Genomic DNA, 27,254 nt, shown 5'->3' with positions numbered 1-27,254 from the left:
AGGAGGGGGCGGGGCTTCGGGGGCGGAGCTTCGGGGTGGCCGCGCGGCCTGCTCCTCCCGCTCGGCCTCCGGGGCCGCATGGCTTCGGCCTCCGTTCCGCTCGCGGGCCGCGGGGTCAGGGACCTGCTGCGCTTCCTGCGGTTGGTGGGCCAGCTCAAGGTGAGCGGGCGCCGGTCGCGCCGTCCTGACCGCAGGCGGAGGGAGCGAGGCGCGGGGACGGGGCCGGTGGCCGGGCGGCCAGGCCGGGAGCGTCTGGACCGCGGGGTACCCGGGGCCGGGAGGAGAGCCTGGCTCGGGAGGTTTCGGGAGCAGCCGGCGCGGGGATGTGCGAGGGGTCCCCGGCCATGGTCGCCTCTGCTCGGGGCTTCCGACCCCACCGGGGCGGTCGGGGTGGGCTCCGAGCAGGGGTTGTGAAGAACTGAAGCCGCCTGTCCCGCCGATGTGACGTGGAGCGCTTTACATCTGTCTCAGTTACTTCCAGAAATAACAGGACATTTTTTTTACAGAGGATTTTATATATGTCACGCTGGAGTTACGTCATGCGCGTGTCCCACCCCTCCGTCGTGATTTTGCAGAACTTCTCTCTCAGTTCAGAGCAGATGATCTGTTTCATGCCATTACGACTACTGTTTATAAGATTCTTTAGAAATGTAGACTTAGGAGGAAAAAGTGCAGTCTCGGAAGATCACATCATCTGAAAAAAGCAAGAGTCGTGACTGGTGGTAGCAGGAAGTGATTAGAAACGCCTTTATCCCTTCTGCTTCAGAACTTGGAAGTCTGTCACTTGGTCAAGTTTCGAGCTTTCACCACAGTATTTTCTACTTGTGTTGAATGGGATTGTTTGAAGGCAAAAAGTCCCAACTCTTATAGTTGACAGGAATAAGGTACTTTACAGTTTACGTCTAAAGGACTTGTATATGTTCCATAATTTATATATGTTACACAGAGTAAACTGACTGTTGGACTTTTGTGTTGTATGCTTGTGGGTATCTCTGTCTGTCTTTCTCTGACCTCACTGGTTTATTTGTTTCCAGATGTTGATCATTTTGGTTTGTGGTTGTTAGGGCCTTCCAGTCCATTTTGGCTCCTAGCGACCCTGTGCACAGCACAGTAGAACGCCCCTCTGGTCTTTTTGCGCCATCCTCTCACCTTCCAGCGCTGTTTCAGTCAATGCTCCTCTGCTATTCATAGGGTTTTGATGGCCAACTTTTTCAGAAGTGGGCTTCCGGGTCCTTCTTCCTAGTGTGTCTTAGTCTGGAAATTCGGCTGAAACCTGGCCAGTATGGGTGACCCTGCTGATATTTGAAATGGCAGGGGTATAGCTTTCAGCGTCACAGCAACATGCAGCCACCACAGTATGACACCCATAGATGGGTGGTGTGGTTCCCTGACCTGGAAATGAGAATGCTGAATCTTAACCACTAGACCACCAGGGCTGGCCTCATTTTGGTTAGTTAAGCATTTTTTAATACATTATAAAAGCATGATCCTGCTTCTGGTCCCTATTCCCTGGACTTCTCTTGAAGAGCGTAGCAGATAGTTAAAATATTTATTTTTAAAAACTTCTTTTTCGCTTCTCATTTTCATCAGAGAGTCCCACGGACTGGCTGGGTATACAGAAATGTCGAGAGGCCAGAGAGTGTGTCAGATCACATGTATAGGATGGCAGTTATGGCTCTGGTGACCAAAGATGAGCATCTCAACAAAGACCGGTAAGCCGATGTGAACTTCGCTGCTTGTGAGGGGTCTAGGAGTCTGCACCACTTTTCATGACGGAGGCCTGTGTCTAATTCTCATAGGTTAGTTTATGTCAAGAAAAATTGTTTGAGACAAACCATACAGATTCAGGAGGAAGGATGGGGAACTATGTGTGTTGATTGCTTCAATTGTTGTAAATTGCACTCTGGGTTTTTTCTTGACAAATGAAAGAGCCTGCCTTGGTCTCAAGGATACTAAGTGTGATATTAGGGTCTCCACGGACTTGAAGGTGAGTGTGTTATGTCTAGAATTGTATCATTGTGTTAGTACACCATGTACTTTTATCCAGCGCCCCCATTTTTGAGGTGTCTTTCTGGAGTGGTATGTGCAAGATATAGCTGAGAAAGAAATACCCTCCCCCTCTTCAGTTAATCAACAGTGTTTAAAATGCTTTTTGAGCACAGGCCAAAGTTTACTAGCAATATAAGACAGTAAATAAATCGCACATGAATTACACAGGCCAAAGTTGGCTTCCAAGAAAAGCACGAACTAAGTGATGTTAGAAAATTAGCAAAGTGTTCTAGAAGGAGAGATCACTGTTCTTGAGTGACTTTAAGGGAGGGGGCAGACTCTGAGATGAGCTCTAAAGGGCTGACTAGGTAGAGAAGTGGGAGAAGGCACAGCACACCGAGGGAAGGGCGTAGAAGCCAAAGCTCTGATGGGAGGAAAGTCCAGGTGTATTTTGGAAATGATAAGGCAGTCGATTTGAGTGCAGGAAAGGGCTCGTGAGGGAGCCTGGGGAGCCCTGTTCCTCTGTAGATGGTGTGGAATGGAGGAGATTTTTGACAGGCAGTATCAGATGAACCCATGTCGATGGAGATGAACTTAAGAGTAGCCTGCAATTTGAACTGGATGAGAGAGAGCCTGCAGGCAGGGACACCTTCAAGGAGGCTGTCGTCCTTTTACGGCCTTGGTAATAGCGGGAACAGGAAAGAGGCTGGCCCTCTGGGGCATTCATCTCATGACCTGTCTGTGTTATTTTGATAGTGATTATCCTAATCACTGGTCATTATCACTAATAATCATAACCATTTGTTGAATGATCAACATGTGCCAGAAACAGACATTATCAAATTTAATTGTCATATCAGCCTTGTGAAGTATCATTACCCCTTTTTTACAGATGATAAAATAAAGGCTGACAAAACTGAGCGTTTAAAGAAATTAAGTAACTTGGCAAAGGTCACACAGCTAATAAATGTTGGCTGCTGGATTCGAACTCAGATCTGTCCGGCTCTACCTATTTCTCTATAGAGGGCCTCATTTTGACATCTAACTAGTGTGTTGGACAAATGATTGTTTCTGAATTTTTATCAGTAAGTAAATGCTGTAACCAGATTACCTCCTGGCTTTGTAATCTGAAGTTAGCAATCTTTTAAAGTGATATTTGAGAAACCAGCCAGTTTTTTAAAAAAATGCATGCTAAAAATGTCCCCTGCCCTCTCATGTATTGTGTTGAATAAACTATCAGTTTTGATTCCGAACTGTTGCCAGCTGGCAGAATATAATTGCTTTAGAAAATACTGCATTAAAATTCTCTATGAGGGTGGAGAAAGAAAAATGTATTATGCAACTTCAAAATAGTGTAGAGGAGGAACCTGTAGTGAATATAATTCTGTGTAATTATTCACCGTTTCTTGCCTGGTCAGATGTGTGCGCCTAGCCCTGGTTCACGATATGGCAGAATGCATCGTGGGGGACATAGCACCAGCAGATAACATCCCCAAAGAAGAAAAACATAGGCGAGAAGAGGTCAGTGTTGACTGTTGACTCCGTAAGAGACCGCCGGAGAAAACTGTTGCTGAAACCAAGCTAAGTTTATTAGACCTGTTGCAGTAAGGGAGAGTATCTCCTTGATAGAGCTTAACAGTGTCTCAGGAAGGGAAAGATCAGGGAGGATCTTTATAGTGTTTTAGGGCCTGGGCTGGAGGATGTTTCCGTGGATCTTCCAGGATGGCTAACTAGTTGGGATCGCACAGAGTTTAGGACATGATGGCTTTGGATTGGTGGGATTGGTGAGGCGAGGTCTTAAAGAGGGTCTTGAAGAGTAAGCTGTTGGTGCTTACTCTCTTTTGGGTAGTTTACCATCTTACCTTCCAAAAGTAAGGATTTCCTGGAGTAAGCTGCGAATGGGTTTTTGCTTGTTCTCAACCTTGTTTAACACAAGAGCAGAAAAGTCTGCCTGCTCCCAGCCTTGTATAACATGGGGACAGGAAATTACATTGCTTTTCCTTCTCAGTATGTGGACATAGATAATATGGCTTTCATTAGAACAATGGAAACAGCTGGAACTTGAAGGAATTCTCGATGCTAGTTAAGCTCTTTGGAGAGAAGTTCTGTACATCATAAGAATAATCATTATTTAGTAAATTTTAAATTAGTCCTTTAATTTAGTGGTTAAAAGTAAAAAAAAAAAAATTTGCATTAGAAAGAAATGAATAACATCAATAAAACATTGTCAGTGTTGATTTGGGCTCTAAAGCCAGATCCCAGAGCCAAAGAGGAAGACATATTTGAGGCAGAGGATGGGAAATCCAGGAAGGCTTTTTTTTTAAATGCCGCCTGGCTGGTTCTCAATTCAGGGATTCTTACAAGCTACTTTGACTATAGGCCAGAGATCCTAAGTTACTAAGTGGACTGATCCTTTATCAATATGGTTTGACAGGGCAGGTGAGCTTAACTAGCTGTTCCCAGAGCTGGAGGGAGACTAGAGCTCAGTAGCCAACAGCATTTTACCCCTCTAGAGGGAAGAAGATCCATGAGGAATTCCACTTTAGGAGTTCCAACACATCCTAAATTATGGGAACAAAGGAACTAATGTAAGGGATGTGTTCTTGCTGCCAAAATACAGGTCCAGAATATAGGCTTCAGCCTGTATCATGTAAAAAGGGAGGAAGCTAAGGAAATAGTTGTCCATAGGAGTCTAGACTGTCATGAATAAAGAATTCCTAGATTGATTGGCAGAATCAATACAAAAAGAAACCATTAGCTCAAGATTCTGAATTGCGGAAAGGAATTAGCCCTGAACCAGAGGATGTTGAGTAGTGACCAATGACATACAGTAAAAGAAGCGGAAAAAGCTCCCCAGTTCTACAGCTCATTTCAGGATGTATGATAGTTTTATGCAAGGGTAAATCTGGACATTGTGGAGGAGAAATCACCTCCTGAAGCACCAGTGGGTAGTCAAAGACCTTAAGTGACACAGAGAAGAAGACAAACCGCCCCTATGCAGGTACACCGTGAGTTTGAAGTTTATTCCACAGAGGAGCAAGTCAGAACCTTCTGAAGAAAAACCAGTCCATCAGAAGCATCTCCAGCCACTGGAGATGAGAGAACACCTCCTACTGTCCTGACAAGGCTGAGTCTGGGTTAGTGATGCCCCACTGAGGGGCAGAGAGGGGACCTGAACCATCAGGGAGGGCACGGCGGTGTTCCTGGACGCTGTCTCCTGGCCGTGATGAAAAGCCTGTCCAGCCTCATTAAACCTCCTGGCTGATGCCCACTCCCTCATTCACAGGAGAGTAAATATCAAAATCAGAAGGAACAGGGGAAACATCTTAAAGAACCACAAGTTCTTGAACAAGAAACCAAAGGCTTGGAGAGCACTGATCTTCTGTTGCTTCTTCCTGCTGCTGGTTAGGGTTTGAGAACAGAGAGAAAGATCTGGGTGGTGAACAATGCTTTATGCACATGGTATTTATCAACAAATTTGCATGCCTGAACCATGCATTAAGATAGTTAAATGAAAGTTTCTTGGCTCGAGATGAATGCACATAATGAGAACCAGGAAGCCTCATTTGTCCAGAAGCCAGCCAACTGTATCAGAAAGGCCTTAAACTGAAGTAGGAGGAAGGAATATTCTTGATAAGCCTGGAAGGCTGTTTGTTTTGGAAGAGAGCAGGTATTAAGATGAAAGGGAGAATGAGGGCATAGACGAGAAAATTAGGGGCCAAAAGCAATACTTATAGACTGATTCCCCCTCCTAAATAGGATAAAATAATGAACTCTATATTATTACTCAAGTTGATAAATGATGTCTCGTGGGGATCACCAAGAACTAGTGGCATGCTTGACACTGAAATACAGCAATGGCAGGTTATACTCCTTTGCAAAGGGAATAACATATTACAAGTTGGAAGGCAGAGTCATGGTATGTGTGTATGTGTGAGGGTTGAAATTGCTAAAGAACCGAGAGGTTAAAACGAGATGAACCAGACTTTATTACAGGAGTGAAGATGGCAAGAGGGAGAAAATGAAAAATATCATGAACATGTGCCAGATAAGGAGCATTTTATATATGTTAACTATTCAAGCCTCACAACGGTCCTTTCAGTGAGGTACCATTATCAACCCCATTTTACAGACGAGAAACCTGGAAGACAAAGAGGTTAAGTAACTTGCTCAGGGTTCCACAGCTAGTCAACGGTGAGCTGGCTTTGAAACCCCGTCTGAAGCTACAGTTTCGCATTAACTACTGCGCTCTTCAGCCTCACCAGGGCTGTGTAACGCTCTCTGGATGCTTGTCACAAAACTGACACAAGACATTTGCTGAAAGCTTCATTCAGCTCAGAACTTGAGGCAAATTCTTGACATGCTTTGCTAACAGGAAGAAGCTATGGAAATTATCATTCTAAATCTGCATGTGAACAGGGCAAAACAGTATAGAAGTAGGAGTGGCGGGGCTCACCACCAGGAAGGGAAAGTCTGGCATCTTCAGCCGTGTACCGTGGACAGGGAGGGTTCGCAGGGTTCATGTGCAAAGATAGGCGTGATTCTGTGGCGTATGCATCCAAACAAGGAATATTGACTACCTAAGAGATCTCAAAATGCAATTCTGATTGTGTAATAACAAATGATATCAATGAGTTTAGATCCACAAAAATCATTACTCAGTTTTAGGAAGAGAGCAGCCACATATTTGTTTGTTATCTTTTTTGTTTTTTAAAGGACATGGTGATTTTAGTCAACAGGAAGCTTATTAGTAAGTTAGTCATTGGATGTGATCTCCAAAAAGCCAATTCAGTCTTAGGCTGCATATATAGGGGCATAGTATCCAGCATGATGGAGGCAGTGATTCCATTCTGTTCCACTGCTCAGACCACACATCAGTCACCTTAAACGGAATAAAATAATCCCTTGTCAAAGCAAGACTTCTATGTTTGTGTTCTAAATTTTTAGATTTTGATATACCTGTACATATATGTTACTCAGTTTATTCTTTTTTTTTTTTGAGGAAGATTAGCCCTGAGCTAACTACTGCTAATCCTCCTCTTTTTGCTGAGGAAGACTGGCCCTGAGCTAACCTTCATGCCCATCTTCCTCTACTTTATACGTGGGGCGCCTACCACAGCATGGCTTGCCAAGCAGTGCCATGTCCACAGCCTGGATCCGAACCGGCGAACCCCAGGCCGCTGAGAAGCAGAATGTGCGAACTCAATTGTTGCGCCACTGGGCCATCCCCCCAGTTTGTTCTTTTCTGACAAAAGCAATGGGCAAACTTGTGTTTCTGGAACAGTCTAGAGAAAGGCAATCTATTTATAAAGACGCCTTTGGTTTTTGAAAATGCAAAGTATTTTCTCAAATATTTTGCTGAGATTTATGAAAAAGAAACAAGGGAGAATGCAGGTGCAAAATACCTTGTAACTTTCATACCAGTAAGGGTGGTGTGACACTACCAGCCATTCAGGATGGTGATGTTCCTGATGAGGCCAGTTGTTGACACTGGCAAATACGGTTTGCTCAGGAAGTGGTTGTATTCTATAACCTTTTCTTCCTCCCAGTAGCAAAGAAATACACATACAAATATCCATTTTTATTTGCTTTTCCTCAACTCATAATTTGATTTCATAAGACCTTGGTCACTTTTGTGTAACCATTTTGCCAAAAGTAGCACAACCGTATTCTTTTCAAGGAGCCTGACCTCAGGTTAGAGGAACTGAAGCAGATTAAGAGGTGTAGGGTGAGGATGGTGAAGGAATTTGAAGCCATTTGAGAGTAAGATGCAGACCTCATGCCCCCAAAATGTGATATTTTAGAAGGATGCTGGAGCAACACAGAAATGAAGGAAGAGACAGGAATGAGGGTGGCTCTCGGGCTTGGGAGACTAGAAACAAGTACAGAATACCCTCCGCTCTCTTAGTCTCTCATCTCTGCTTTTCCTGGGGTTTTGGGTCTCTCAGGCTTCTGCTCGTGGCTTCTCTCTCCCGTCTCAGCTGGACAAGTCATGCAGATGGCCCCGAGTGGCTCATTTGAGTTACATGGCCATTCCTTGGATCATCACTGTGGCCGCAGAGATTCTGACCCAGCTGGGTCACTGCCCACCTGTATGACATTGAGGTTGTGTGTGAGGGAGCAAAGCAGGAGGGATGGAGTTGGCCATAGGGGAAGAACTGCAGGGATGATTTTCAGCTTGATGTAAGAAAGTACTTTCTGTCTGCTGCCTAAAGTGCCTTTGGGCAGCTTCTTGAGGTGCTAGGTTCCTACCACTGGATCATTTATGGAGGGAGGGGAAGAAAGGTACGCTGATGCTGCTGAAGGGCTCAGATACTACCTGGATGGTTTGGCCAATTACCCTCTAAATATGCCCTTTCAGCCTGTGAGTCTCTGAGTCTACAAAATGCTATCATATAATTTCCTTTGTGCTAATAACTGCCCGTGTGTGTAGTGCTTTACATTTTGTGATAAAAACATTAACAATAGAAAATAAATATATTAGTGTACAAAGAATTTCTTTGACCTTTATAATTCAGTGTTACTTTCCTGTTCTGTCCACTCTCAGGTTTGTTTTGAACTCTAGTATGCTTACGATTAAAATTTACGTGGGCATCTTGCAGTTCATCCACAAGATGTGAAATCCTTGACCTCACTTCTGAAATTTCTGAGCTCATCTCACACCCTCCGCATTGTTCTTTTTTGTGTCTGGTGTGCTGCAGGCCAGGAAATAAGTGCTCAATGAAGCTCATATGAATAAATACACTTATTTATTTAATGTACGCTGCCCTCCTTGTAAGCCATAAATATTGCCCAATGTTCCATTGTCCCTTTGGGAGTTATTTGTAAGAGTTTGAGCCCATTATTTAGTTTTTGTAGATGAGTTGTTAAATTAGATAAATGGGAACATGATTAAAATAATGGTTTGATATTTCAGGAAGCTATGAAGCAGCTCACCCGGCTCCTCCCAGAGGACCTCAGAAAGGAGCTCTATGAACTTTGGGAAGTAAGTGTATATGATGGACTGCTTTTCATTTACTATAACTGAATTTATATAGCTCATCGGTGTTTCAGTTGACTAAGATGCTCTTAACAAGCTGTATCTAACTTTTTAGTTCCTGGTCTGTGTCTGTTTCTCTCCGCCCAGCTGCTGCAGGAATTTTCTCTTGGCTAATAGAAATTTCTCTTCCCTTCACTTTCCCTTGTCACCCTAATGCCTGGTATGGATTTAACCCCTGGATTTCCTGATGCATTACTCTCACCCCCCGACCCTACCAGCCCCACACCCGCCCACCCATTTCTGGTCCTTGAAAAAGACGCGGGCTTTGGGGTAGTTTGCCCTGCCGAGCTCCCCCCCTGAGCCTCAGAGCTGGCAGAATTCCCTCCCCACTGTCTCGTGAGGTGAGCTTGAGTAAGGCAGGCGTTTCCTTCACTTGGGAAGACAGGAACAGGATGGAAGTGCCCGGGCTCGAAATCCCGAAGCATTTCTCCTGGAAATGCCGTTTTACTCAGTGGTCAGATTCTGGAGTGTGCTGTTGTTTCTGTGGTTTAGCTGGATCGTGGGAGGAAATAACATTTTATTTTAAGGCAGTGGAGTGTGATGCAGAGAGCAGGGGCTTGCAGCCAGAGAGACATGGATTTGAACCCCTCCTCCTGGCTCCATGCCCTTGGGTGAATTACTTGGCTCTGGTCAACCTCTTTCTCCTCTAGAAAATGAGAATAATACAGCTCCACATGCCCTTAGCCATGGTTAGGAAATTTACCAAGTTCAGAGAGCCGGTTTGTAAAAAACCTGACCTAAGCTGAACTCATTCAGCTGCAAAATCTTACCCAAATCAACATGAGGCTCATAGAGTCCCCACTCATCCCACTTGGTGTGAAAATTAGCATGCTTTGATGTAGTCATATTCATCTGTTTCGTAACCGAGTCGGCCCCAGACCCCACTAGAGATTTTCTGAAATATATACTCTATGTACCATTTTATTTTCTAAAATAAAGAAAACACCAAAAACTGGAACAGTTCTGGCCTGAGGATTTAAGATGAGAGATTGTGGGTCTTTAGTACCTACTTTGTCAAATAATTGTGAAAATTAAATTTGGCAAAGCATTCGAGATGTGGAGCCGGAGCCTGGCTCAGGTGGTTATCTGTTACCAGGTCTAACAGGGTTTCTTTAGGAAAAGAATCTCTTGTTCCAAAGTATGGACTTTTAAGTGAACTTTTGGAACGCTATGAATTGGGGAATAATGGAGTGGAGTTGGGTTGCATTTTATACATAAAAAGAGAAAACTGGCCCCTGAGCTTATGAAGCTAATCTCATGTATCGTTTCTTAAGGAAGAAAGACCCTCATAATTTGAATATCTTTTACAAGAATTTGTATGCTTGTGCCTCCTAATTATTATAGACACGGTGGCGGCATCTGTTATTTTCTTAGTTAGCCGTCAACAACTGGCTAAATGAAGCTTACTGCAAAATTTACTTTAATTACAACAGTATCTTATCTTCCAAATGAAGATTTGGAAGGCACAGTGACTGCAGCAGTCACTTAGGAAGACTTTGGATTTGGGAAAGTATAAAACACAAAGCATTAAATGATTTGATAACCCCCAAACAAGTAATGATTTTATGATCTTGCAAAAGTCGTTGCTTGAATTCATTAAGCTGTTAAAGATCTCAGGACAGATAGCCAGCAGCCACCCTGGAATGTGACATCCTCCTTTCAAGTTGTTGCATCCAGGCAACCAGCAACTTAAAAGAAGCTGGCCATGGGTTAAATTTCTTTATTGGTAATACTGTGTGGGATGTTGAGGACTGATGGGGAGGAGAAAAATTGTGAGTTTTTTAACTTTCTGACATGAACGTTTGCATACTCATTTTTGCATACTATGAAAGGGTCGGGGAACTCTTTTTTGTTTTTGTATTAAAGGTCAGAGAGGAATAAATAAGGACCATAGAAATAATCAACAACGCATTCCCAAACAGAATTATAGAAATTTATTCATAGAAAATATTATTCATGGCTCTTAAACTCTCCTTAACCAATTCACATGTTCCTTGGAATGAAGTAGCGGCTTTGGGTCAGTAGGGTGAGGTTGAGAGGGGCCCCAGAGGTACAGACTGAGCATACTATTTAAGTCTCGGTGTTTATTCTCGAGTGGAGTGTGAGTGTGTATGTGTATTTAGACACTGATGGGTGCAAGTGTGTTTGAACTTATCCGGGAATCATTAAACTAAAGGGGGAAAATGTACATCTCTAATATCTAATATTATTTTGTAGAATGAGTCTTGGACATTAGAATTGTCCCTAATTTCCTTGACCATTTCTCCCCATCTTGTGCCTGTTAAATTCTGCTGTTTCAAGAACTGGGGTATCACTCTCTCTATGTACCGAATACATGCTTTTTAGAGCCTACAGAATCTTTTGACAAAAAAGCCTAGCTCTAGGTGATACCTAAGAAGAAAATATTGCTCGCATGCTCACTCTCTCCCTGATACAGGTTGAATTGTGCCCCCTAAAATTCATATGTACCTCCCAGTGAGACCTTATTTGGAGATAGGATTTTTATAGAGATAATCAAGTTAAAATGAGGTCGTTCCTGTGAGCCCTAATCCAATATGATTTGTGTCCTTAGAAGAAGAGGAGTTAGGACAAAGAAACGCACATTTTGGGAGAATGCCGTGTAAACTTGAAAATGGCCATCTGTAAACCAAGTAGGGAGGCCTGGAGTGGATCCTTCCATCACAGCCCACAGAAGCAACCAACCCTGCCCGTACCTTGATTTCCAACTTCCAGCCTCCAAGACAATGAGTCAATAAATTTCTGTTGAAGTCACCCAGTTGTGGTACTTTCTACAGCAGCCCTAGCGAACTAATTTTTTCTCTCTCTCTCTTTCTTCCTTTCTCTGATATGTTTTGTACTATGCAGTGGCTACTTTATTATAGTCTTAGCTGTTTTTAAATTATCTCTATATTCTGTCACTTTTGTTCTGTTAGAGTTTCATAAAGTTAAAACAGAGTAAATCCATTTCCAACTCCCTTATCTTATGGATGGGAAGACTGAGGGCTGAAGAGCCTTACCTTCCCCATGGTCTCTTAGCCAGTGGGTGACTGCAGTATTGTGCTTTATAAGAAATATATGTATCTGGTCATTCAGATGACCGGAATGTATTTCTCATATATTTCGTCTTCATCTGCAATTCCTGGCTCATAGCTCCCAAGACCCTTGGGATTTCCTAAGTGTTGATAGTGATGCAGATGTATTTTGTTATATTAATGAAGGTGGTTTTGGGGTCCACCCAAGGGTGGGGCTGGTTGCCAGGAGAACCAGCCATGTGATCAGAGGATTGAACTTGTAGTGCACCTCCTGATTTCCGGGGAGTGGAGGGGGGATGAGGTTGAATTGGTCACCCGGGGCTGATGACTTAGTCAGTCATGACATTGTAATGAGGCCTCCATAAAAACCCACAAAGACAGCTCTTTTTTTTGGAGACCTTCCATGTTGGGGAACCAGAACTGTTCTATCTGCTACCCTGCCAGGCCTCAAACTCCAGAGGACAGAAGTACCTTTGTTGGGGACCTCGTCCTGTGTATCTCTTTATCTGGCTTTTGATTTGTATCCTTTAATATCCTTTGTAATAGATCTGTAATCTAGTGTGTAAACAGGTTTTCTTGAGTTCTTTGAGCTGTTCTCGCAAATTAATCAAACCCGAGGAGGGGGGTCATGGGAACCCCTAGCTTGTAGCCTGTTGGTCAGAAGTACAGGTAACAACCTGGGCTTGCGACTGGCTTCTGAACGGAAGGCAGTCTGGTGGGACTGAGCCCTTCACCTGTGGAATCCGATGCTGTCTCCCGGTAGATGGTATCAGAAGTGAATTGAATTTTAGGACACGCTGCTGGCGTCCAAGAACTGCCTGCTGGTGTGGGGAAGCGTCCACACATACACACACACTCACACAGACACACAAACGTACGTTGGCATTGGGTCCAGGAGCCCTTTTACAGAGACAAAGCTAAGCCACAAGCCTGCCTCCTAGTTCAGCATTTTCTTTATGTCATTATGCCACGTGTTGTTAATTGAACAAGCGTTTATAGTTCTTTTGTATTGATGATACCGTTTCAGTTATTATTAATGGGAGATTCTCTTGGTTTCCTAGGGCTGCTGTAACAAATTACCACAAACTTGGATTGCTTAAAACAACAGAAGTTTATTTTCACACAGTTCTGGTGGCCAGAAATCCAGATCAAGGGCAGGGCCTGCTCTGAAGGGTCTCGGGAGGATCCCTCCTCGCCTCTCCCTCGCTTCTGGTGAATGCCTCTACCAGCTCTGGCACTCCTTGTCTTAGGGACACATCGCTCCCATCTCTGCCTGGTTAATCAGATGCTGTCCTCCCTGTGTCTGTATCTGTGCTCAGAGTCCTCTCTACTTATAAGGACGCCAGTCATTGCATTAGGGTCCATCCTAATCCAGGATGACTTTAGCTTAATTTGTTTACGTATGCAAAGGGCTTATTTCCAAATAAGGTCACATTTTTAGGTTCAGGTAGACATGAATTTTTGGGGAATGCTATTCAACCCAGTACACAGACTCTTATATTAACCTAAGGATTTTTATAATTCATGTCCAATTTAGTACATGGACTTTGATATCAGATTTCCAGGGTTCAAATACTGACTCCTCTGTTTACTAGCTATGTGATTTTGTGCAACTTACTGAACCTCTCTGTGCCTTAATTTCCTCATCTATAAAATGGCAATAACAATAGTATACCTATCTTATAGGGTTGTTTGGCAACCAAATTTATTTACGTATGTAAAGCATTTAGAATATTGCCTGACACATAGCCCTATTTTTCCTCTGTCTCCAGTCCATATGTTCTGATTTTGATGCAAGAAAATATGGTCATTCTGTACCCAGGAAACTTAGAATAGTACTAGTTACAGAGAAAATGCCAGTTGATTGATTTCTGAAATGTTAATCACAGCCATTCACCATGATAAGTAGCTCTCCACCCAGAGGGTTGCATCTATTTAAAGCAATTAAAACATCCTTGATTATAATGTTTCTTTCACCACAGAAATGTGAAATCAAATTTCAGCAAGCCAAGAGAAAACATTTTCATTTTTTTCTCAAAGTATCACAGAACGATGTCCACCCCACATGCATTTCACTTTCAAGAAATGTCCCTTTGAATCCCAAGGCATCGCAGGAGCCACTCCCCCACATGCTGAATGTCTGGCACACACCCTGCATTTTCTCTCCACCTTGTCTGAAGCTCAGTCCATTGGAGATACAGTTGGGTTAACAAGTACCCTTTTAAAAATGGCTCCGTGTTCTATCCTTTGAAGTACAGGTGCAGCATTTTGTGGGGGAGTTTGATGTAGAGAGCATGAGGATCCTGGGTCCCAAAGGGAGAGTCACGAGGACATGGGAGAGTGGAAGATGCAAGAGATCAACATCATATATATCAGCCCTTGAGTCAGGGCCAACCTTTCCCCAAGGGGGAGTGAGGAAACCTGGGATCCTCCTCTCTTTCTGCCCTTCCCTTCTCTTTAGTCCCCCGTGCTCAGGACCTAGAGCTTGTATCTCTTTCCTCCTTGAACTCCGTGTCCCCTCTGTCTCTGGCCCCACATCAGCTATCCATCCCTCTCTTCAGACACCTACTTTGCCGCTTCTCCCCCAACTTTATAGCAAATGATCTCTTCTTCTTCATTGAGAAAACAGAGGCTTTCAGATGGGAACTTTTTCAGCTTTTTGTAAGCCTGGTGCATTTGTTCACACACCCTGTGTTGAAATAAACCTCGGTGGTTGCCACATTTCCCTACTTCCTTCACGACCAGATGGGTAAGGCATTGTCTCCTCCCCCTGACTCACAGCCCACCGCAGTGTGACTTAGCCCCACCATGTCCTGCTTTTGCTAAGGTCAGAGGCAGCTTCTGTGTGGCTCCAGCCAGCAAGCCCTTCTCTGCCCACGTGCCACCTGACACCTGGCTGCCTAGAAGATGTTACTGAAGTCCTCTCATCCCTCGGGTCTGTGGCCTGAGCGCTCCTTCCTGATTTTCTCTGTGTCTCTTTGGCTGGTCTTTGTGAGTTTCTTCAAATGCTCCTCTTCTTGGCCCATCTCTTCAGAGCCTACCTTCCCTTCCAGGGCTGTGTCCTTGGCCACCTTCTCTACACACTCCTCTTGGGCTTCAGTGATCACGTGCTGACTATTCCATATATTCTCCTAAAAAATCTTCCTCCTAAGCTCCAGACTCGTAAATGCAACAGCCTAATGGACAGCTCCACCTACATATCCAGCTCACCAGGTTCACGAGCATACTCATTGTCTTCAGCCATTTTTGTTATTTTTAAAACCTTTCTTATTGAAAAATAAAACACAGAAAACCACGCAAAAACCAGTGTACAGCATAATGAGGTATTAGGAGGATAACATCCTTGTAACTACCATCCGCGTCAAGATCTAGAACTTTGCCATTCACCCCAGAAGCCCGTTCCTGTGCCCTGACCCGAAGGAAGCTCCCTCCCTTCCTCCAGAAGGAACCGCTGCCCTGGTTTTCATAGTGATCACCTGAATTTCTGGATGGTTTTATCACCCAGGTGTTCACCTCTGGATATTTTAGCTTCATCTTGCCCATTTTTAAAATCGTAATAGGTCTTTTAAATCTCCTTTAGTTCTCTTTCTTACAAGTTATCCTTTTGAGGATCCAGACCGCTTGGCCTATGGAGTTTCCCATAGTCTGGGTTTGGCCAGTTTCACACTCACGATGCAGTTCATGTTCCTCCATCCTCCTCTTTTCTGCAGATTGGCAACTGGACCCGGCGGCTGGATCAGACTCAGTTTGATCCTTTTGTCAAAACTGTAGATGATGTTGGATTCTTTCACCGAGAGGCACGTAATGTCTTGGTTTTCTTGTTGCTTATATCCCTTAATCCTTTGCGGTCGCAGAATAGTGATATACTAATGTTTTTATGTCATTTTCATTTAGTAGCTGAAATAATTTTATTACTAGATGCTTCTTCCTCATCTGCTCTTTGGTTGCAGTTCCTATAGGAAAGGTGGGATTTCAAAGGCTTGACTTTGGTCACTTCCTGGATAGCAGGAATAGTGGGTAGTCCAGCCTCATTCACCTTGAGCGTGCTCTGGCCAGACCCCTGTTTTGTTTTTTACTTTTAAATAGGAAATGTTCTTTTAAGACCGCAATATGGGTACTAGGGGTGCTCATTGCTACTGAGTTGGTTATTGTTTCTATGCTTTTTAGTAGACATAGCGAGAATATGTATGTGTGTGTGTGTATATATTTTTATATATAAGATGCCTCGTGAGTTTATAGTGATATTTCCAGTTCAGATTCAGTACTGCACAGTTTTTACTTAACCTTTTCTAATTAGGTCACATATCCTTTCTTCTACTCCAGGAATCCTGCTTATGCAGGCTCTATCCTTCTTTACGCGGGTACCCATCTCAGAATAACAATAGTATATAGCACCGTCAATTCTGATTACTGAAAACAGTTTAAAAAATTGTTTTGCCTGTGCTATCTCCTTTCTCCCCCTATTTTTAAAATAGTTGTACTACATCTACAGTGTCAAAACAGTTGACTATTACATTCTCTGTCCTCTCTCTTTTAAACCTTGTTTAATCTTAGTTCTCAAGCAACTGTCTAGTTGATGCTCACCATCAGTCCTTATGTCAGTGTCTCCCCAGTCCCTTCGGTTGTCTGCAACATGTTCTCCAGTAAGTTCTTCAGGAACAATATTCCTTAACTTTTGCATGTTTATGATAGTTCCTCTGTGTTCTTTATACTTGAAGGCCAGTTTTCCTTGCTATAAAATTCTTGGCTCCCCGTTTCTTTGCTTGAATATCTTAAACATGTTATTCCCATTTTCTTCTGTCAGAAAGCATTGCTGTCAAAATCTTATCATAATTTTATTTTCCTTATATGTCAGATGCTCTTTTTTTTTTGCATAGGTGTCAAAGGATTTATTTTTCCTTTTCAGTCTGGTAATTTTATTAGTGTGTGTCTTAGTGTTGGTCATTCTGAGTTAATATCCTTAGGTACTTGGTGTACATTTTCAATATATACTTTCAAATTTGTGTTTATTTTTTAATTTCAAGAAAATTTTCTCTTTTTAAAATTTATTTTTTATTGAGGTAACATCATGTAAATTTCAGGTGTACATTATTATATTTCAACTTCTGTATAGACTACATCATTCATCACCAAAAGTCTTATTTCCATCTGTCACAGTACGAATGTGCCCCTTTAGCCCTCTCCCCCCTCCCCTTGCCCTCTGGTAACCAACAATCTATTTTCTGTATCTATGTGTGTGTTTATCTTCCACGTATGTGTGAAATCACACTGTATTTGTCTTTCTCCATCTGACTTATGTTGCTTAGCATAATACCCTCAAGGTCCATCCATGTTGTCACAAACGGCAAGATTCCATCCTTTTTTATGCTGAGTAGTATTCCATTACACGTAAGTACCACATCTTCTTTATCCATTCATCTGTTGCTGGGCACTTAGGTTGTTTCCAAGCCCTGGCTATTGTGAATAATGCTGCAAAGAACCTAAGGGTGCATATATCTTCTTGAATTGGTGTTTTTCTGTTCTTTGGATAAATACCCAGAAGTGGAATAGCTAGATCATATGGTAGTTCTGTGTTTAATTTTTTGAGGAATCTCCATACTGTTTTCCATCGTGGCTGCACCACTTTGCAATCCCACCAGCGGTGTATGAGAGTTCCCTTTTCTCCACATCCTCTCCAACACTTGTTATTCCTCATCTTTTTAATAATAGCTGTTTGGATAGGAGTGAGGTGATACCTCATTGTGGTTTTGATTTGCATTTCCCTAATAATTAGTGATGTTGCGCATCTTTCAAGAAAATTTTCTTGAAGATAGTTTTTCCTTTTGCTTTGTTCCCCCCTCCACCAAGACTCCTATATATCTGTTTCTTGGTTCTTCTTTGCCTGTCTTCAATATTTGTCACCTTCTCTCAAATCCTTTATATCGTCTTCATTTCTTTTTGACTTTTAAACTTAATCTCCTTTTCAATTTCTGTTTCTCTTAAGGCATTATTCATCATGTTTAATTATCCTCGTGTTCTTTATTGCTTAGCCTTCATTTCTAAAATGACTTTTTCTTTTACCTCTAATTCCTTTTATGTTATTCTTTCATGTCTTATTTTCTTAGTATCTTTTAGTTCTTTTTGAAATAATTTTTTGTAGATTTGATCCTTCTAAAAACAATTTGAGAACGTCTTTCTGATGTGAATAGTCTGCAGAGATATTTTCCTTATTCTCTTTCTCTTAATGGTAAGTTTGTATGGATCTGACTGCTGGGCTTTTTCTGTTGCTCATTTTGATGTGCAATCGGTTTTCCTGAACTTTTGGAAAGAAACTTGGTTCAGATAGCTTTTTTAACTTCATAGAGCTTCCTCTTCTCTTTTACTTACTTATTTTTTTAAATATAGTATTATATTTGCTTTCAGAGATTTGCTGGCTTCTTTCCCCTTCCCCACTTTTATTGGACTTTTTCTTTTCTTCATCTCTGTTATCCTTATCCCACTCCATTTTGATTCCACCCCCAGCAGTTCCTCCTCATGTGGGGCCCTGTCCAGGAAGGGACCCCAGGAGATCAGACTGGCGAATTCACCAGAGCTGGGGTCGTACTCATCTGCCGTAGGAGCAGACAGGATCCTTCCCAGTGTTGGCCTCTGTTAAAATTCGAGGATTCTGTGAACACCTGTTGGCTATTTTGAGATTCTCCTATTCTGGGGTCTGTCAGATGCCTGATTGTTCCTCCATGCTTCCTCCCAGATGGACGCTGATCGCATGTAGGGCTTGTGGCTGGAGGTGATTTGTCCCCGCTCCTGTATATTTTGCAGTTCATGGTTGTGTCATGTCCCTCAGTTTTGTTACAAATGTCATCCATGAGATTTCAGTTTTACTATGTCTTTGCTTTGTCAGGTTTTTGGTCTATTTCTTCTCGTTTGCTCCCTCTTTAGTTACCCAAGCAGACACTAGGAGGTCATTTTCAGCTCTCCCTTTCATTCACTTTCACATTTTGGTTCACTTCTTTGTCCTTAACATTTCTCAAATCTGCCCACTTCTCCCCATCTTCATTGCCGTGATATTAGGCCAGACCAGATTCTCGTAACTTCTCTGCCATGCTACAAAGTCTCAGAACTTGATTTCTCTGCGTCCAGTCTAGCCATTTTCCACACTGCAGCTGGAGTAGATCTTTTTAAAATGCAAATCCGGTCTTGACCCTTCTTGCTTGAAAGCTTTCAGTGATGTCCCATAGCTGCAGGAGAAGCTGAGGCCCTTTAGCATAAGCCACAAGGCCTCTCAGAGCTGGCTCTTCCTCCATCATCAGCCTCTTCTCTCCTCTTCCCCCCTGCAGTTCTCCATTCTGTCTTGCAGGAACTACTTGCAGTAAGTTCCCCAAAGATGCCACGGCTCCCTCTCACTTCTAGAGCTTTGTCTGTGGTATTCTTCTCCCTGTCCGGCCTCTTTGTTGGAAAGTGAAATTGAGGAATGCCTGAACCATTATTTTTTGAGAAAAAACACAACAATTTATATTTATGTATTTTTTAAAAGATTGGCACCTGAGCTAACAACTGTTGCCAATCTTCTTTTTTTTAATTTTTCTTTCTGCTTTTTCTCCCAAAATCCCCCCAGTACATAGTTGTATATATATTTTTTTCAGTTGTGGGTCCTTCTAGTTGTGGCACGTGGGACGCCTCCTCAGCATGGCCTGACGAGCAGTGCCATGTCTGCACCCAGGATCCGAACCAGCAAACAAAACCCCGGGCTGCCAAAACGGAGTGCGCGAACTTAACCACTCGGCCAAGGGGCCAGCCCCAACAATTTATATTTTTGAAAGAAATGTGTAGTTCACCAGAATTTGTTATAAAATGTGCTGTATTTCCTAATGTTCTTGACAGCTTTTTTCTCACTTTTCACAGAGGAAAATCCTAGACTGCTATGCTTGGAGTATTCTGTTTCTTTTTGTGAGATAAGGAACTTGAATTTATTAAATATAAATATATAACTATAAATGTGAATAAGTATTTAAGTAAAATGCAGTGATTTTCAAGTGCCTTTGAAATAAAACAAAATGTATTTGGTTTTACAGTAAAATGATTTCCCTGTACAATTTTAAGCTCTATCAAAAATCCAAATAGCTGCCTTTATAAGAATAAGGCATCTAACAAAAACCAAGACATCTTCAGTGATTCACATCACGTCACCTGCCAAGAAAGCATGACAGGTTCATCATCTGAATACATCTAGGGTGGAATTACAAATGAGAACTTCTCAGGGAAACCACTTGGGAGCGCTGTGGTCTTCATAGAAGAGTGATTCTAGATAGTGTTATTGCGACTTGTGGTCATGTGACATGTGTCGTGCTCTAAGAAGCAGACCTCCTAGAACTTCTTGTTTCAGGTCTGCACTGAGGGGGGGGGCAATGGGAAGAGGAAAGGTCAAAAAGCTGCTCCCCTCCACTGCCTTCACCACCTCCCTGCCAGCAGCACACACACACACACCAGGGCGTGTAAAATTCACAGACCCTGACTGTGTCCTCAAGAGCTAACCCAGAGGGACCTGATTCAATCCTCCTGCTGAGAAAGTAAGGACAGAGATTCCCAGTATAAAATGGCAACCAGAATTAAATGAGAAAGCTAGCAATTCACTTAAAAAGGAACAGGAAACCTGACAGGGAAATAATTTGAGAAGCGAAAGATAAAATATTAGCTTAAAGTTAAAAAGACCTAAACCACTCAGGTGGATTAAAGAATAATGATCTTGAAGACAAGATGCTAAACAAGAAGAAAAATGCTTGAAAGTGTCAACATGGACAAATGAGACTTGGAGGCCTCTGGTGGAATATATGAGATGGTGAGCGCATGCTTCTTGCATGCAGTGCTGGTGTTAGGCTGTGAGATTACAGGGGAAGCGTCTCTTTGTATACAGAGCAATGTGGCCAATACAGAATGTGCTTTTAGCTGTGACTCTGGTTTCAGGTGCCAGCCTCAGCTTTCCTGACCACCCCATCATGTAGCCCTCCTCATGCTGCTTTACTTATCCCTTTCCTTAGGAGTACGAGACCCAGTCTAGTGCAGAAGCCAGATTTGTGAAGCAGTTAGACCAGTGTGAGATGATTCTTCAGGCGTCTGAGTATGAAGACCTTGAGAACAAACCTGGGAGACTGCAGGACTTCTATGATTCCACGGCAGGTAACTCAGTGCTATTGTCAACAAGTGTGCATTTTAATTCGGCTTACTCCTAGTCTAGAGAATAACGTTATATTCGTGAAATCCTCTGTTGTTAAAATCTTCTGACCCTTTCCTATGGAGCATCTAAAAAGACAATTGTGGGATTCGTGGTGAGAGGCAGCCTGGTGCATGAGAGCATTGCCGCCCTGGAGTTGGAGCGCCAGGTTGACATTCTGCTTCTGCCACCTGCTAACAGTATGTGCCCCCCAGCAATCTCCTGACCTCTCAGAATCTGTGTCCTCTCTGAAATCTGGGAATCGTAATACTCACCCTAAGTCATAGGTTGGTTTTGAGATTCAGGAGAGAGAATGTATGTGAAAGTGCTTTGTAATTTGTAAGTGCTTTATAGATGTAAGGTCACGTGAGATGGAGGTAGAAATAGAGATTTAAAAAGGAAAATCGCAAACAACTGAAGTGCCCATCATCGGTATAGCACTTCATAGCCCGGACCTGGAGTCAAACTGCTTGGGTTTGAATCCTGGTTCCGCCACATACAATCTGTGTAACCTCCAGTAAATTACTCAAACTCTCCAGGCCTCGGTCTCCTTGTCTTTAAAATGAGGGTGGTTACAGACTCTGCTTTATTGAGCTGTTTGAGGATGTAGTGGGTCAGTTCTCAAGAAGTGCGCAGAATAATAGTTGGCAGAAAGCCTTAGCTATCTTCGTTTTGATAGGGTTCCTAGACTGAGGAGCTAAGTAAGCAGACGTGTTAGTGATGGCTGGCGTTCATGTCGCTCCTGGGAGTAAAACTTCCTCTCTTCCCCGAGGACTCCTCGGGCTCAGCTCAGCCTCCATCTCCCTGGAGAGTGCTGTTAGAGAGAGCCTTTCTGGGACCTCAGGCCCCTCACGTGGCCTCACCAAACAGAGGAAGGTCCCAGCTCACACACTATGTCCTAAGATATGATTTGTGTTATGTGAAGTTGATTCAGTTTTTCTTCTCTCTTTTCCAGCCCCACTACCTCGGCCCTAGACAAGACCTCATTATTTCTCCATCAGACTGTTGTTACAACCTCCTAACTTAACCTGCCAGGCTGGCTAGTTCATCCCGCACGTCTCATTTTTTTCCTTCTTTGTAGATCTAGGTATCATCACGTCTTTGTTTTAAAAACTTTTGTGGCTTTCCTCTTCCTAAAGAATAAAATCCTGACACTTTTGAGTGGCCTGAAAATCTCTCCCGTCTAAGGCCACTCATCTCTCTGGTCTCCTTTCCTAACCTTGCTTCCTAACCTAACCTAACCTGTCCAAATTAAGCATTCTTTGGTCTAGAGCTTGCCATAGTACTGTCACTATCTGACTTGCATTCTCCTGAGTGATGTTCCTCTCTAATGGGTTCTCTTCCCAAAACCCCATTTGCTCACCCTACCAAATAGTAAGCTGTCTGAGGACCAAGACCAGCTTTGTCTCGTCCATCTTTGATAGGTATAGGCAGTGGTCAGAAATGTTTAACGTTAGTTAAAGAGAATAACATTGTAAATCAGAGGTCCGCAAACTATGGCCCGTGGGCCAAATTGGCCTGCTGCCTGTTTGTGTAAATAAAGTTTTATTGAAATGGCGACGCCCATTCTTTGTGCATCGGCTCTGCTGCTTTTTCACTACGACAGCAGAGTTGAGTAGTTGCAACAGAGACCATATAACTCACGAAGCCTAAGATATTTACTATCTGCCTCTTTACGGGAAAGTTTTGCCAACCCATGTTATAAGCAATGACTGGGTTCTGAGATAGCATATTTCACTTAAAATGTAAGTTTATGTGGTTCTTTGTACTATTATCTTCTACCTTGATACATTTACAATGAAAAATAGAAAATGAAACATGAAAATAGTAGTAGGATAAAAAACATGGGAGCTGGAAGGGTCATCTAGTTTAAACTACACATTTTATTGAAGAAGAAACTGAAGCCCAGAAAGATGGTGACTTGCCCATAGCTGAGTTGAAATTAAAATTCACCGCACTTTCTACTCTGGTGCACTGCTTCTGTTAAGAAATTAATAAATAAAAATAATATAACTGATGTAGGAAGTCATTTCTCACTTATCTCAATAACTAATGCCTGAAGGAAAAAGAAGAAACAAGTTTAATTAGAGGTGAAGATGTGGACTGTGACCGTAATGAGGATTTTGAAGGGGACTTTGGGCTTTGGTTTGATAACACTTATATTCTTATTTCTCTGATTCAGTCATAACTTGATGTTCTCTTTTTCTTTCTTTTCTTTTGGACACCTTGTGTGTTGAGGAACAGCATGGAGGCCAGTGTGGCTAGTGGGGGTAGATGAGAGGAGAGGGTGGGAAATAAGCGCAGAGAAGTGGGCTGAGGCCCATATGGCCTTGAGGCCTGCGCAGGACATTGGCTTGTGCCTGCGTGAGATGAGGAGTCCTTGGAGGATGTGGAGCACAGAACCGATGTGATCTGACTTGTGTTTTGAAAGTGTCACTAGGGTTGGAAGCAGGGAACCAGTTGGGGGCTATGGCAGTTTCACAGCGAGAAAGATGGTGGTTTGGACCAGGGTGGTAGTGGTAGAGGAAGTAAGAAGTGGTCAGATTCTGGATGTATTTTGAATGAGGAATCCAAGGATTTTGGCTTGGGCAACTGGAAGAATGGAGTTGCCATTAGTTGGGGAAGACAGGGGAAGAATTGATTTGGGGGAAGAAAATCAGGGGTCCCAGAAGCTGAAGGAAGAAAGTGTTTCAAGAGGGAAGGAGTAGCCATCAGATTTAGCAGCATGGAGCTGAGTGGTGTCCTCAGTAAGAGCAGTTTTGGTGGAACAGTGGTAGTAAAAGCCTGATTGAAGTGTGTTCAAGAGATGATGAGAGCAAAGGATTGAGAGACAGTGAGTATAAACTATCCTTTTGAGAATTTGCTTAAAGGGCAGCAGATAAGTGGGGCTGTAAGCTAGAGAGGGATGCATGGTCAAGTGAGGGTGGGTTTGTTAAGATGGAATTTAAAAGAGCTTGTTTATATGCTGATAGAAATAGTCAGAGAAAGAAAGGGGAAAGAATTGCTGAGTTGGAATGTAATGCACAAGTGGAGAGGTGAGTGGGGGCAGTTCATCCTCAGTAACAATTATTAGTAGTGATGAATTCCAGGGTGTGCCTGTGGGAGGAGTGACTGAGGTGGGGGCACAGAGAGAGCATTTCTATAGGAGAGGAGGTGACAGAATGGAGAGGCCGGATTATTGGAAGGATCATATATGTGAGCATTGAAATCAAGAATTAACAGTGGGTGGCGGTAAAGAGAATTGACGATGAACTTGAAGCTAGAATTTTCCAGGCATGAAGACTTGAGGTTCTAAGATGTTTATAACCAGGAGGGGCAGTGAGTGGTTAAAGGGGTTCTGGTCACCCAATTTCCAACACAGGGTTGGGGGGGTCCCTCTACATTACCAAGCATTCTCAGACACCAGCTGGGTGTCCTACAATCCAACTAAAGTCTGACACTATCTACCGGGAGATGGCCTCAGATGCCACCCAGGCCCACAAGACTGCTCTCCACTTCACATGCCAGTTTGCAAACCCAGGTTGTCACATGTGTATGTTGAAGGTTCCAACGGCCCCGTCCTTTGGTCACAAGTTAAGGGCTCAGTCCCACAAGACTACCACCCCCTGCCCAACACACACACACACACACACACACACACACACACTCTTCATATGCCCATTGCAAGTCCAGGTTGCCACTTACTCTTCTGACCTAATGGCTATAAACCAGAGGTTCCCAGGACCCCCTCCTTGGGTTCCACTAATTTGCCAGAGCAGCTCACAGAACTCACGGAAACGTTTTGCTTAACTGAATTACCAGTTTATTATAAAAGGATGTAACTCAGGAACAGCCAGATGGAAGAGATGCACAGGGCAAGGGATGGGGAAAGGGCATGGACCTTCCATGCCCTCTCCAAGTGCCACTCTCCTCAAACTTCCACGTGTTCACTAACAGGAAGCTCTCCAAACCCAGTCCTTTTGGGGTTTTATGGAGTTTTCATTACTGAGACATGATTGATTAAAATCGTTGGTCATTGGCAAGTTTCAGCCTCCAGCTCGTTTGCCCTCCCCAGAGGTCAACGGGTGGGACTGAAAAGTCCAGCCCACCAATCTTGGGGTTGGTTCCTCTGGCAACCACTCCTAGGGGCATTCCAAAAGTCACCTCATGAACATGGCAAAAGACACCTTTATCACTCTCACCACATAGGAAATTCCAAGGTTTTAGAAGCTCTGTGCTAAAATGCAGACTAAGACCAAATATATATTTCTTATTAAGACTCCCAGTGTCACAGTGGTATAGTCTGGCAGCATGACCTTTACTGAGTGGGGCAGAGGGTGGCCTGGAAGCAGTGAAGAGCATGGCAGACAGGCCCAGGCCTGGTGGTGAGAGCTATGTGAGAGAGAAAACAGCCACCACGTGAGAGGGCTGTAGGGAAACTATCGTCATGACAAGCCGGGTGTCAGGGCGAGAAAGTGAAGGAAGATTCAGAGAAGAGGGTGAGCATGGGAACGAAATGGAATAGAGTTTACTGTGGAATGAACAGTAAGCCACAAAAGCCTGGCAAGAACAGACAGTCAGGCAAGACATGCGGGTTTAACAGTCCCGGTGCCAGCCACCAGCCACCTAAGACAGCTTGGAGCTTGGTTGGAAATCCGGGAAGGGCAGAGAGACAGCAGCACAGATCTGCCGGTTTCAGTGTAAAGGTGTTTGCAAGAGAGGTTTGCCTTCCTGTTTGCCTCCTAGGAGAGCCGAGACCCCAGGTCTTCCTGCTGGTCTTTTCATATGTAGGTGCTTTGTTCCCCTTGTTTAACTGCAAGTTTGGCATGGGCAGGGAGGTCGTCAGCAATCTGGGTCTGTCCTACCTGAGTTTCCCAGTAAATTCCTGGTAGAGGCATTCAGGGACTGCCTGGTGGAATTTCCCCCAGCACTGCCTAATCGACAGTTCCTTACTCAGTGGCATCTGGGGTGACAGAGAATAGGCTCCCAGTGGTCCCCTTGGGCCCCTCTCCAGGACCTGGGCTTTCGTTCTTCTGCGTTGGAGTAGAGTATGGGTTAGATCCCAGAATCGAGCCCCTGACACGCCCTGTGATCAAGCTAGGGAAACTGATGTATTCTCTTGTTACCACACAACATTGGGGGTCTCTTGCCCGATGTGCATAAAAAATGCTAATTATTACAGCGTCAGCTTTTGGGAAAAGAAATGTGGCTTTATTTTGTGAGATCAATTGGCAAGGAGACGGGAGCGTGTGCCCTCAGATCTGTCTCCCTGATCCAGGGCTTGGGGCACAATTGATGGGCTGAAGGGCAGAGTGTGGAGATAGATGATTGGAAGTAAGAAGTGAGGTAACTGTTGATCTGTGCAGGCATATAGTCAAGCTTCATTCCGCTTCATAGGACACACGGTCACAAAATGGCCGTGTCACTGTGGTCTGAGGGTGGAGTTTTTAGCTCCTTGACTCCAGAAAGGTCATTTATCAAGCATTTGCACAGGCCCAGTTGATGGGTTGGTGGCTTCAACTGGCCTGAACTGGACAAGGGGTCTCAGTTCCTGAAAGACAACTCTTAATTGCTCTGTTGATAAGATGGGGTCAGTTGAACTGGTCCGGGAGGGCCTGCGGTTTACATTGTCACTGTCTTTTCCCCTGTCTTTTGCTTTGCAGGAAAATTCAGTCACCCTGAGATAGTCCAGCTTGTTTCTGAACTCGAGGCAGAAAGAAATGCTAACATTGCTGCCACCACCAGTGAGCCGCACTCCTGAGATAGTCTCTAAGTTGCTTCACTCCTGTAACAAACATTTTACTTTTCCGTTTCATGTCACTGTGTTTTGCCACCATCAGGCTGTTGATTTCCCCAGATGTGAGTCTGTTTATTGTCAGTTGTCTGGACTCCAGCAAAAAACCTGATACCATTTGGGCGGCGAAAGAAGCTACAGAACAGGATGTGGTCACGACAATGCTATAGGTGAAGACTTGGGGTGACGGGCATGCCTTTTTGTGAACTAAATAAATAAATTTTAAAAACCTTA

The 27,254-nt window shown here is 43.6% G+C and overlaps 1 protein-coding gene across 4 annotated transcripts; it reads left to right on the top strand.

The window, feature by feature from the left end:
• On the top strand, nt 1-27,254 carry HDDC2 (HD domain containing 2). 4 transcript variants are annotated; one of them, XM_044757392.2, is made up of 7 exons: nt 11-159; nt 1,591-1,712; nt 3,408-3,510; nt 8,906-8,974; nt 15,771-15,857; nt 21,075-21,213; nt 26,890-27,254. In XM_044757392.2, the coding sequence occupies exons 1-7, from the start codon at nt 79-81 to the stop codon at nt 26,985-26,987; spliced, it is 699 nt and encodes a 232-aa protein (XP_044613327.2). In that variant the 5' UTR covers nt 11-78; the 3' UTR covers nt 26,988-27,254. The 4 variants fall into 4 exon arrangements, with proteins under 4 accessions (XP_044613329.2, XP_044613327.2, XP_044613328.1 ...); XM_044757393.2 differs by lacking the exon at nt 26,890-27,254 and adding an exon at nt 22,203-22,344 and having other exon boundaries at nt 17-159; XM_044757394.2 differs by lacking the exon at nt 15,771-15,857 and having other exon boundaries at nt 1-159.

Source organism: Equus asinus, chromosome 24 (assembly GCF_041296235.1).
Source record: "Equus asinus isolate D_3611 breed Donkey chromosome 24, EquAss-T2T_v2, whole genome shotgun sequence".
NCBI lineage: Eukaryota > Metazoa > Chordata > Mammalia > Perissodactyla > Equidae > Equus > Equus asinus.
Note: the sequence above shows the minus strand (reverse complement) of the source record. Positions and strands in the feature narration are given on the sequence as shown.

Bases quoted from the DNA above. Each gene is read 5' to 3' on its own strand.
- HDDC2 (XM_044757392.2), top strand. From the start codon at position 79: ATGGCTTCGGCCTCCGTTCCGCTCGCGGGCCGCGGGGTCAGGGACCTG. The intron at 8,975-15,770 runs GTAAGTGTATAT...TCTTTTCTGCAG, and splicing joins AGCTCTATGAACTTTGGGAA to ATTGGCAACTGGACCCGGCG. The intron at 15,858-21,074 runs GCACGTAATGTC...CCCTTTCCTTAG, and splicing joins TTGGATTCTTTCACCGAGAG to GAGTACGAGACCCAGTCTAG.